The sequence below is a fragment of the Camellia sinensis genome, chromosome 2 (assembly GCF_055761805.1).
Source record: "Camellia sinensis isolate YWXY chromosome 2, ASM5576180v1, whole genome shotgun sequence".
NCBI classification, from domain to species: Eukaryota; Viridiplantae; Streptophyta; class Magnoliopsida; order Ericales; family Theaceae; genus Camellia; species Camellia sinensis.
The window spans coordinates 225,518,941-225,532,322 of NC_138962.1; the positions used below are offsets into that span (position 1 = coordinate 225,518,941).

At 31.6% G+C, this 13,382-nt stretch overlaps 1 protein-coding gene across 1 annotated transcript; it reads right to left on the reverse strand.

Annotated features, from left to right (window-relative positions):
- Nucleotides 1–2,215: 2,215 nt before the first annotated feature.
- Nucleotides 2,216–5,186, reverse strand: LOC114283260 (transcription factor MTB1). Its single transcript, XM_028226075.2, has 2 exons — nt 4,845–5,186; nt 2,216–4,750 (listed from the first exon to the last, which is right to left on the reverse strand). The coding sequence occupies exon 2, from the start codon at nt 4,316–4,318 to the stop codon at nt 2,468–2,470; it is 1,851 nt and encodes a 616-aa protein (XP_028081876.2). The 5' UTR covers nt 4,319–4,750; nt 4,845–5,186; the 3' UTR covers nt 2,216–2,467.
- Between the last annotated feature and the right edge of the window lie 8,196 nt (nt 5,187–13,382).

The window sequence follows — 13,382 nt, forward strand, 5'->3', positions numbered from 1 at the left end:
TTTAGAATGAATAATATTCTTAGTTAATTGTGTGAGATGAATGGCTTAGATTACAAAAGTGAGTCAAAGTTAGTAAAATAATAGATCAATTTCACCATATAATTGAGATATTTAATTTTAACAAATCCAGGCTCATAAAATTGTGGAACCCTCATTCAAAAAGTATATTGTCCGTGTTTGAAATTGTGAATTTTACTATTGTAACTGATGAAAGATTGTTCTTCAAAATGTGTGAACACTCGCAAAATTGAATCTTTAGTAGTCTCATATTGCTTTATTCTAATTCAAAGATCATTGGTTACTATGTCCGCAAATAGCAACCATAGGCTTTATCATCTTTTTCTTTTTTTTGTTTTCCTTTTTTTTCTCTTGATGTTCTTTTCTCCCAACGTTGGAGATACCTCAATTCCCTTTATAGGAAAAAGCAATGGCCTTAAATTTTAGAACATGATTTATTCTTGTTCCTTTTCTATTTCAGTTCATTCAAGCTAGACTTGTTTGTTTGCCAAGAAAATGGAGAGAGAGAGAGAGAGAGAGAGAGAAGAAATTCAAAGTATAATATATGTAGATGGAAGTAAAAATTAAAACAATGGAGAGTTTGAAAAGAAATTTATCTTCATTCCAACGAAAGTGAAATAATTTCCTAAAATAGTACTGTTTTTTAAAAAATTAAAATAAAAATTATTGCATTACCTTTTGAATTTATTCTCTCTCTTTTGAACATGAAAATAAACTTTTGCATTGTTTTGCATTTTGTTTTTTATTTTTTTTATTTTCTAGAATGTAGAATAGTTTTCAAAAACAATACCAAATAGGCCTTTTAAAAATGAGTAATGCTATACAAACAAAAAATTCATATATAATTTTCTTACATAATAATGTAGCTTACTATGAATTATTCATTTTAAAACAAAGCACCATTGACGATGTGATTGTTTACGATAATGATATTATTATATCATTCTCGTAGAATTTTTTTGCATGAATTTTATGTATGTATAAAATTTTCTTTAAAAAATTGTTGTACATGGAATTGAAAGATAATTTTCCACCATTAATCAATGACAAGGAAAACCTAAAATCAAAGTTAGGTAAAATTGAAGTAAATCAATCCATTATTGAAAAACAAAATTGTTTTTCAAGATTTGTAGTTTTGAAATAAATGAAATTGTACAGCTAAGGTCAAGGGTAAAATACCATTTTTATCCACCTGAAAGACATGTTGGTTGGTAAGAGACCATCAAGATATAGCCACCAAAAACGTTGCGAAAAACAATTTACTAATGATTAAATAAGAGTTAGGTCTAACATGAGACCTAATTGTACACACTCAAAATTTATACCATATCAAGGAAAAAAAAAATCATAGAATAATGCAATTCAAACATTTTATTGTCAAAATATTTATGCTATCAAGGACTTTTCTTGATCATCACCATCTTCACCTCCTTGTTATTCCCTCTCACTTTTTATTATATTCCACAAATTTGTCTTTCATGAATCTTGAAATTTCATACATATTTGTTCACTCAATTAATGAGAACTTTTGAATATGGAAATAACTTTGATAGAACAACAAAATGCTCATCCATGAACATAGAAAAAGTCTACGTGCACAGTTAGGTATTGAATATAGAATGAGCAAATGTGAAACAAAATATTTATAACTATATATGCAAACATCGATATATATTTGTGTCTAATTTTGTAAAATTCTTTCTATGTGCATAATACAACTATAGTAATTATGTACATATTACTCACTTAGATGCACATAATTGTCGATAATACTAAGATGATCACATTTGTATATTATCATCTACTATAATTTTATTGGTCGAATTACCCCACAACTCATATATGTTACATTTGTATATTATCATCTACTATAATTTTATTGGTCGAATTACCCCACAACTCATATATGTTACGGATTAGATGATAAACAAAATATAATAAATAAACAAGATCATAGCATCGTTGACTATTATACATCATGCCATTTTAAATCAGGATCAGAATGAAAATCCCCAATGTATTCTCAACTGCACAATTGTAATTCGAGATTTGAATGACTATGCAAATGATGGAACAAAACTCATAAGAAAACATAGATTTGGGTATGATCAAAGAAACAACTCACAAAAAAATAAATATAAATAAATAAAATAACAAAGTAAAATTATCTGCTTCTAAACAAGCAACAAAGGTAGAGTTGATTGAACTTACAAATTAATTCATCTTGCAAGAATACTTCCTTATGACAGAAAATATGTATATACTATAAACAAACATAGAAAATTGCTGCCCTACTTGGTCAATAGGTAGTTATTTTTTTCTACTTCTAGCTGCCATTGCTGTTCCCTTTTATGATAATCCCTTGCTCTGTATATCAAAACCTCTCTGCAGAAGAAGCTTTTGAATTGGTTCTTCACTACAAACTATGTTAAAAATGCGATTTCTCTTATTACCCAACTGACGATAAAGGCTGTAATGAGTTGGATTCACGTGAAAATGCTGCAACCAATCTTTCCTTTGTGAGCTGTTCAGATCCTTGGGATTTGATCACAAATGTGTGAAACACCGTATCATTCCCAGTAGCGAGTTTCGACTCAACAACCGTGATTTGAGCGTCTTTGAATGCTTGGATGACTCTTGATACTGGGTGGGTATCCAAAGGGCAACTAACCCTCACAACTACTTCATCGTGAGCAGCTTTGATTTCGATGCCTGGAACTTGGTTTTGATTTTCTGAATTTGGGTTGGCCTCCAAAGCAGGTGATGATTGATCTATCGATGTGCTCCCCAATTTTTCCCTCTCTGATTCCATGTCCTTGAGCTTCCTCTGAAGCTCGGTGATGTATGCTATGGCATCTCCCAACAGTGAGGCTTTGTCCATCTTCGAAATATTGGGCACAACAGCTCGCAATGCATAGAACCTTTGGTTTAGTTTCTCTCGCCGCTGCCTCTCTGCCTCCACATGGTTGAGCGGCTCTTCTCTTCCATTCGCGGGCTTTCGTCCCCGTTTCCGAGGCCTCTTTTCATCAACTGGCCCTGCCCGCTCGTCCTTGCCAGAAGCCTCGACATCTGAATGCTCAGACTCAATGCTAACTGGCCTGGAAATTATAGAAGGCCTCGAAGTAGCGCCGCCTGTAAAATCAATTTGCATTGGTGCCGTCTTTTGGGGTTGGTATTGGTTAAGCCGAAACTCATCCCTAACACCACTGACACCATTGACAAGCTCTTGTAGATTGTTTGTTGCAGCCTGAGGACTGTAAGTTTCAACTGTGGCCCCTTGGTTCACACTACGAAATTGAGTCCAACCCGAACCATGAAGTCCATTTCGAGCATTTGGGAATGGAATCCGATTCCCATTCGAGAACGCTTCCCACGGCCTTTCCTCCGTCTTCCTAACAGCAAGCTTTTCCCTAAATTGGGAATGGCCGGAGTTCAAATCCTGCCCAAAAATCTTCGGAACCACCCCATTTGATCGATCACCAAAGCCTAAATTGGTGAAATGGGCATTTCCGTCTTTCTTCTGGCTCATAACTGGAATAACTGCCATTGGCTTGGCTCTGATAGGTGATGAAAATGCTGAAAATGATGATTTGATTGACTGCACCAACTCTAAGCTCTCTGGTATAGATCTCACCGACCCAAATTCAACTACTCCAATCTTAGTTGGGATCAAAACAATGGTCTGGATACCCGCGGACTTTGCAAGGAATGATCTGAAACAATAGTCAGACGATGTCTTCACCGCGTCTGAGAGCCAAATATGCTTCCCAGATGCAAAACACTTCCCAGGGCCGCCTTCCCCACGAGGGAACGAAAAGTACATGGATGCTAGAAAGAACATTTCAATATCGGTCACACGGTCCAATCCAAAGGCATAACTATCTTCATCTGATCCCCCAAACAGTGTGTGCAATTTCTGAAGTACCCTTTTCCTCATCCTTTGTTGGGTCTCATCCTCGAGTCGAAAATTGAGAATTTGTGTAACTTCCGATTCTTCCCCCTCCTTCGGCTCCCTACAAGACCCATCTCCCCATCCTAAAACCAAATCACCGTCCTTGGAACGTGAAATTTGCCAGAAAAATGCATAATTCCAACTGAAATTGGCGGTGTTGGGGCGGTCCACCAGATCCGAAAGAAAATTCTGCAAATTCTCATCACTCCCCACCACCATCAACGAGCATTCAGCCGAGACTGAGCTCGACATCAAGTAATCGAAAGCTCGACTGCCCAAAACCGCCGCCACCATAGCCTTGTCTTCCTCACTCCAAACCAAAGCCCCCATACCCAACTCTACTTTCATCTCAAAACACCCGAAAAATTAAAAAACAAAGAACCACCCAGAAACAAAAACACTTGAAATTTCAATACCCAGTTCAAATCTATTACCAAAACAACAACCAGACTTGATTTTTCAATACCCAGTTCAAATCTATGCCCACTTCAACCAAAAAAGACTTGAAATTTCAATACCCAGTTCAAATCAAAACAGTCAAAACAGAGTTGAAATCTATACCCAAACCAACCAAAACAGAATTGAAATTTCAATACCCAGTTCAAATCTATGTAACAAAACAACCAAAACAGACTGAAATGAATTCAAATCCAATACGTTCAAGATATGAACAAGCAAGTCAAGAACAAACGCATCTTAGTTGTCACACTCCAATACATCTTCTTTTTCAACACCCATTCGGTCATAGCTCAATTTTCTCAGATCTCACAAGCTCAACAGCTAGAAACAACAAAACCCAAATCAAATTAAACTAAAAATAAATATGCATGTATGTAAAAACACAGAAAGCACAAAATTGAAAGAGGGTACAAACCATTATTGGCTGTTGATAAGCAGGATAACGTAACAATCTTGTACCGAAAATATTCCCCAACGGTGACAACCCAATTGAGAAAACTTTTAATTTTCCCGGAAAACAAACGATCGGTAGTTTGAACAACAACAACGAGAGAGAGAGAGAACTTTTCTCCGTTTCTAGCAAAGTGAAATTTTTAGAGAGAGAGAGCGAGAGAGGTGAGAGGGCGTTGCTTCTGCTCTCTAAATCCTTAACTGCACGTGTCGACTGTGGTTAGTGGGTTTAGAGTTCAAAAAGTAACCATGGTTAATTAGGGGGAAAAAAATGAGCTTGATGATTGGAGGTTGAGAAGTAGTCGGCAACGATTTTGTGTAGTTTGTTTTATTTTATGTGAGTTTTAAAAAAATGTGTCGATATTTAATTATCTAGTGTTTTACAAAATAATATATTGCGATGTGTTCCTCTAATAACAAGAGAACATGTAGTTACTTTTGAAAAAAATATAAATATTTTCAATATATGATTATTAATAATTGGACGGATATATGGTCATGTTAAATTCTTGACACATCTGATAATTTTTTATTCAACATAATTTGTATAAGTGATTTAATTGGTAGTGTGTTAAATATGTGAGTTTTGTTATAGGAAAATATCTAGACATCTCATGTTTAATTTATGCTTAATTTCGTAATGTGTTAAATATGAGAGCTATATTATAAGAAAATATATCTCAATTTCTCATGTTTGATTTTTATGTATTGTAAAAATATTATGAATTTAATGAATATTTATGATTTGCAGATGAGGTTTGTATATATAACTCATTTGTATGAGCTATTTAATTGCTAGTGTGTTAAATATGGGAGTTTTGTTATAGAAAAATTTATAGGCACCTCATGTTTAATTTATTCTTAATTACTATAATGTGTTAAATATGAGAGCTTTATTATAAGAAAATATCTCAACATCTCATGTGTTGATTTTTTTGTGTTGTAAAAATATATTGGTTTGATTTATAGATTATGTTTATAATTATTTTTTTTTTATAGTGTTTGCACAAAATAATTTTAAAATTGTGTTTAAATTTTAAATTTGATAAGAAATTTGTAAAATAATAAGAAATTTGTAAAATCTCATCATGTCGAGATTTTTTATTTGAATCTCTTCTCATCTTTTTGTCCTAACTCTTAGGTTCTCTTCATAAATTCATTTTTAAATTTAAAATCTAAACATAATTGAGTTAAGATAAATAGGCAACTGGAGAGGCAAACATAAAAATCTCAGTCCCGGTACAGAGCCCGAAAATCAGGGCTCGAATTTGGCTCGAATTTGAGAAGGAAGAAGGAGGAGGAAGAAGAAGAAGAAGAGAAGGAGGAAGAGGAAGAAGAAGAAGAAGAAGAAGAAGAAGAAGAAGGAGAAGCAGAACTGGAAGGGACCATAAAAATGGAACTGGAGGCGGAGGCGGAGGCGGGGCTGCGATGCGACGAGCGACGAGCGACGATCTGTGACGATCGGCCGACGAGCTGCAACGATAACGACGAGTTGCGATGACGACGACGACTCTCTCTCGCCTCTGTTTCTCTCTCGCTTGTGTTCAAACGAAGAAGAAGAAGAAAAGAAAGAAAAAAAGAAAAGGAAGAAAAAGGGGAAAAAAAAATTCGAAACGCAAAACGACGTCGTTTTGCGTTTCGAGCCAAATTCGAGCCCTTGATTTTGGACCCCCAAACATTTTTCTAAAAATCTGGACTAATTGTAAAAAGGAAAACTCTAGAGACCTAGACTTGCCCACTTAGAATTTTCTAGATAGGTGTTTGTATGGTGGTGATTAAATTTGTGTAGTGTGAGATTCATGTGTAAAATAAATTTGAACCATACGAAAAAAATTTAAAGATGAATTGGTAGTATTATTCTTGTAAAAATATTGGCTGTTGAGGAATAATTTGATAAAATTCTTGGTGAGCATCTAAGATAGTGTTTGGTAGAGTTTTCTAAATATGATTTAAGAATAGGAGTTGCATTTTGAGTTTATGAGTTTTTGAATTATGATTTGAGTGTGAAAAATTTGTTTAGTGAAAAAATTTTGAAAAGAGTTTTGAATTGAGTGAAAATTTTTTAATGTGACATATGACATTTGATATTTAAAAATCATAAACAAACGTCAAACGTAAATAAAAAGGCAGAAATATATTTAGAAAATACAACCAAACAAAGCCAAATTTTTTATCTTTCAAACTTTTTATGTCATGTTTCTACCATGCTTCATGTTCGGTTTGAAAACTTGATTATTTAAGTTAATTTTTTAATTATTTAACTATTTTACTTAGCTAAAAAAGTTATATTTAAAATGATGATTTTTTTTATAATTGATTTAATAGTTGTGAGAGAAAAAATAAAATAATTATAATTTAAATATAATAATCTATCTTATTAATTATTTTAATCTATTTTATCTTTATTAATTATTTTAATAAAAAAAAAATTCAAAAAAGCCATATCCCAAACAGGCCTCACTTACTTTCTAACAATTTTAGTACATCTACAATGTGTAAGGAAGTTGACTGGTGGGCCCAAAGCAAAAGCAAAACTAAGGTTAGAGGAAAGTGAAAAAAAAATGTCAAAAGTTTTATTAAATCAGATCATGTGGATTTTAGGTGAATCCTGTACCTCTGTGAAATATTTAAAAAAAAAAAAAATTGATAAAATTTTTAAGGTGTCTAATATTACTCAAAAGTGAATAATCAAGCAATTTCATCCATTTGATTATGCCATATTCTTTCATCATCATAAAAACAATTTATAAAAAAAAATAGGTTTTAAAAAACAATCCTAGGAAACCAACCTGTGAGGTTTAAAGTTGGATGATGCTAATATGAAACACAAGTAATATGACACAAGACAAGCATGGCCCCTAATTGAGTAGAATCTAAGGCAACTAAAGATAGAAAATTATTCCAAAAACATCCTTAATCTCGCTAATGAGGGTTATGCTATATATATATATATATATGTTATATGTATATATTTTTAGGTACAAGCATGGGACCCTTTAATAGCCTATCTGCACATGACGATGAACAATTGATGAATGGTTCAGATTGCTACTTGTGATTTTATCCATATATATCATTTTTATTATGTAATAATTGTGTAACAAACATGAAAACATATGGTATATGCATTAGTGGGAAAGAGATGAAAAGGTCAACTTGCACCTTGCATGGGAACCATTGAAATTTGAAACTCAGGGGTTCACATACGGCATAGTTTGGGAAGTTGGTTTTGGTGGGTTAGGAGTTAAAATAGCCACAAAAAATAAAATAGGCTATTTTAGTCACAAAAAATAAAATATCAAATCCAACCCATAATCATTACACTCCTCTCTCACAAAAAAAATAAAAAAAGCCAAAAAGCCCTTCCCAAACCAGTCTTTTTAGGCCCAGGCTAAAATAGTCAAAAAGTCAAAAAACTAAAAAGCCAACCCACTTCCCAAACAGAGGCGTTCTCACTTTAACAAGTGGATCACAATGGGATATTATTTAATGTTGAAATTTATGTAAAAATTATTATAAAAATAATGAAAATGTTAGGAAAAAAAAGTTTTAAATTTAGTAAAAGCATTTTGAAATTAATGAAAATGTCTTATAATTTTATTTATTTATTTTTTATGTCCTAAAAAAATTTGTTAGCAAAATCATAATAATTTCACTGTTTGATCAAAAAAATAAGAAAAAAGACACATGTCATCTCATCAAAACCAATATTGAATTTTTTCTTCATTTGAACAAAAATGACATTCGTGGTGAGATAGATGGGAAGGGAGTGGACGTTTTGAGGGTGGTTCGCAACGGTGGAAAAAGAGTTGAAATGAGAAAGAATGGTAGAGGGGTGGCTGGTTGTAGATGGGGTGATGATGAACGATGGGAAAAGTAGGACAGAGGCTTTCATACTGGGAAGGTGGAGAAGAGGTTGGCCGATAATGGATCAATTAGGATTTGCAACAAAAAAAGATAAAAGAGTAGATGAGAGAGGTAAATGAGTGTATTTTGGTAATTTTAGATTTTAATCACCGTTTTATAATTAATTAATTTATAACTTTTCATATCTAATATATAATTATTTGTTATTTTTCCACTCTTTTGTAATTAATTTTGGTCTTCTTATTTATTTTTTACTTCCAACTAACGTAGTGACAAACTTTATTGATAAAACAATATCCACCTCATTTTAATTAAATAGTCAACCCACAAAAATGACTTATTCAGGTTGTTTTAGAAAGTTGGTTAAAAATTAATTTTTTTAGTCTTTTTTTTTTAAATTTTTATGAAAAAATGTAAAAAAAATAAAAAAATGATATGATTCAAAAAAACTAGACAGCTAAAAAATTGACTTATAACCAATTTACCAAAACAGATCTCAATATGGTCCAGAATGCAAAATTTACTAGAGCCGCATAAAAAATATAACATGATCATTCCGATACAGCCTAATAAATTTCCATGCATTCTACATGAATTTTTTAATGAATTATTTTCACGCACATTAATGTTAAAAAAAATTAAAAAATATTCAACTCGTTTAGTTTGGTTTTTAAAAATTATAGGGTTTTTAGTTTTTGTTTTCACTGAACTTTTGTATATTTTTCATAAATATTTTACTTTTCAAGTGTATTTAAAATAATTTATTTTTTTTTAAAATTATTTACACGAAGGCCCTTAAACTATTGAGAAGTGTTACTTTGGTTTCTTAATCTACAAAAGCGTACAAATGGACCTAGGGGTGTGCGCGGCGCGGTTCGGGCAATTTGAGAGTAAAATTAGAAACCGAATGACAGGTTAACGGATTAGTGAATTGACAAATTACGATTTGGGAGGATTTTGGCGGATTGGCGGATTGAGGAATATTCTAACTAATTATCGTACATTTGCATAATATATAATATTAATTTGTATACTATTTTTTAGATATATAACACAAAATAATTTTTACATAATATGTTATATATATATAACTACTAATTTGTAATAAATTTCATATCTTAAATCTCTCTCACACTTATTTTTACATTGATATTTCATTGGAAGTTAAAAAATATATATGTATTACCTATAATGGAGCGGAACGGTTCGATTGGTGGATTATAAATTTTAAACTTTAAACCGCAGTTAGTGGTTAGAGCGGTGCGAATTGATATAGATCGGTGCAGTTTTAACGAATTGGATGGTATTTTGCACAGCCTTAAATGGACCCTATAAATTATAAAAATATATAAATTGAACTTCTTAACAGAATGGGTCAAAGTGAAATACACTAATAATTTAGGTGGTGTTTGGCAAGTTGGGTTGGGCTAAAATAGCCACAAAAGACAAAATAGGCTATTTTAGCCACAACAAATAAAACATCACATCCAACCCATAATCATTACACTCTTCTCTCACAAAAAAAGTCAAAAAAGCCAAAAAGCCAAAAAGCCCTTCCCAAACCAAGCTTTTTAGCCCAGGCTAAAATAGCCAAAAAAGCCAAAAAGTCAACCCACTTCCCAAACGGAGGCTTAGGAGGTTTATTTATGTACTTTTATATTTTAAGGAGCAAAGAAATAATTCTCAATAATTATTGAAGGGATCTCCTTATAAATAATTATTTTTTGAAAAAAACACGGGGAAATAGTCACGTGAAAGTAGTTGGTGTGGTGTGGGGGAGAGAGTCTTGGAAGAATCAAAAAATTTCACGCACTAAACGCAGTCACGCAGACTCAGCTTTGTCTATATCACGCGTTTTGGGATGGCCCTATCTACTGCTATTTGCTACCCCTAACTAACACCGAAAACACACACGTTTTACACATCTCATCCATACATCAGCCACGTGCCACCCCTGCCACGCGTCACCATCCTAGCCATTCTCGATTTCGACAAAAACACAAAAGATATATAGATATATATACTTGTAAAAAACACACATCACAAAAAGTATGAGTAGAGTCAAATTACATTATTGTCCCTTTAGTTTCAACGATATTTCACTTTCATTTTTCTCAATTTAATTTTGAATGAACTTTCCTATCTTATTTTTACCATTTAATGTGTTAAGCTAATTATTTATACTGTATTGAAGATTTATATGAGTTATATTGTGTTGACAAGTAAATAATAAGTATTATATAGTATAAAAATATAATAAATACAGCCTATTGTATTTGGATCAATTGCTTTTATAATTATTTAAATTTTATATTGATCTCTATAAATTTAACAAGTACTATTTTTCGCATAAACTATGGATAAATTATATATTGGCATTATCAAATACTAATTACATTATATCATAAAAATATCTAAATTTCATAATTTTACTTCAATTCTTTGCTCATATTTTTTGACACAATCATCATTTTATATTTCCAATCAAGATTGTATTTTTGATATCAATATTAAAATTTAATAATATGTCAAAACTTATGCCAAATTTAACACCAAAGATAAAAAATGTCAAATTTTAATTTTTTTTTTAAATAATTGAGAACTGTATTCTTAGACTCTTTTAAGAAAACTTTCAGAGTGAAAATTTAAAGATCAAATGACACTTTTTAATCACATAATTGTAACAAATAAAAAAAATCAGTATAAGTCCAACTTGAGTTGGACAAACATGTATATGTTTTTTTATCTTTACAAGTATGGCTATAAAAATAAAATGATGAGAATGAAAGAGGGACTATTTCAAATGTTTTTTAAAAATGGGTTTTAATTTATAAAAATCAAAAAGGTCTCGCAAACCTCGTGAAGAGCACGTGAGGCCAACGTGAAGTAGTGAGAATCTAGGGCTTTGTGCCTTAGAACGTGAACTGCATTTAATAATACACTTTAGAAGGTGCGCGCGCGCACATATATATATATATATATAAATAATTATTTAATTATGTAATTTTAAAATATTATTTTATATTATTTCTCATTTTGTATTTGTGAAATTATCACCAAAATTTTAATAAAACATACAAAATCTCACAATTTTATTCAATTAAGCCTCGTTTGTTATCCCTTAAAAAAGTTAAAAAGTCACTATTTTATTTAAGTCACATCATCTTATTTAAGTCACATTATCATCTTTCCACCATATCACTTCAAACTCAACTCATATTTAATCTATATTTCATAAAAAGTCAAAAAATACACTTATTTAAAATATTCCAAACGACTTCTAAGGCCCCGTTTGGGGACTTACCTTTTTAGTCAAAAAGCCAAAAAATTACCTTTTTAGCCAAAAAGCCAACAACTCATATAAAAAAGTCAAAGATTCTCTTTTCTCTCTACTTTTTGAACATTTTTTCGTAATTAGCCAAAAATTCATCCCAAACATATAAATTTTTTTTACCTACTTTTTTAGTCAAATAGCCAAAAAATTACTAAATTAACCTGTTCCCAAACGAGACCTAAATATCAAATTAAAACACAACATAAATTTATTTTAAAATCACCTCGTCATTTAAACCTATACACGACAATGTCAATAGACCAAGTATTATAATTTATAACAATAATAATACTCCCTCCGTCCCAAAATATTAGTCCCTTATTCTATTTTTTATTGTTCCAAAATATTAGTCCCTCTTCAAAAATCAAGTACAAAAATAATATAAATTTCCTGTTTTACCCTTCTTTTAAATTAATAAACAACATAAAAAGTACAATTATGCATTGATATTTCCAAAAAATGTACTATCAAAAGGATAATTTTGGAAAATCAATTTTTTTCAAATGCAATAATTGTACTACCAAAAAAAGTTGAATTCCCCAAAAGGGACCATTATTTTGGAACGGAGGGAGGACTTATTATTAAGCGTGTAACGTGTAAGGCGTGTGTATATATATCCGATAATACCACGTCGTTTTGGACGTCTGTTTCTTGTCTTCTAATAATCAGAAGTTTGTCGTTTTCAGGCATCCCTCCGACGGTGATTTTACAACTTACAAATTGGTCAGAAATTTTTATTTGAAATTGGAAATTCATCATAAACAGATCACGGTCCCACAGGATTTGGTGAATACCACCCAAGGTGGTGCTATGCTTTTATTTATTTATTTATTTATTTTGTAAAAAAGAAAGGTTTTTGGAGGTATCAGGGCTTCTGTATATCTTGATTTCAAAATAATCAGTTGTCTGTTAAATTTAATTTAATTCATAGGAAAGAATCTTTTGCTGGAGCACCAGTGAATGTCAATTATCTTGTCACAACAACCGTCTCAAGTTGTTATGCGATAAGGCCATGTTTGTTTGGAGGGACTGAATTAGCATTTCCATGACTAATAGTGCTAGGACTACGAATCCGTTGGATTATGTATCCGATCTTAACTAATAGTCAAGTTTAAAATAATTAATCCGTACTTCAATTGTTTAAACAAACATCGGATTAATAATTTTATTGGACTATTAATCCAATTCCAAGTTCATGTCCACCCAAACAAACATGGCCTAAGAGTACAGTGCGTCCATGGACACACTTCCAAATATTAATCTCAAGACTTCTTGTTCAGTAAAGGGATTAGCTTACCATCA

Excerpts from the sequence above, each read along its gene's own strand:
- LOC114283260 (XM_028226075.2), bottom strand. The coding sequence starts at position 4,318 with ATGAAAGTAGAGTTGGGTATGGGGGCTTTGGTTTGGAGTGAGGAAGAC.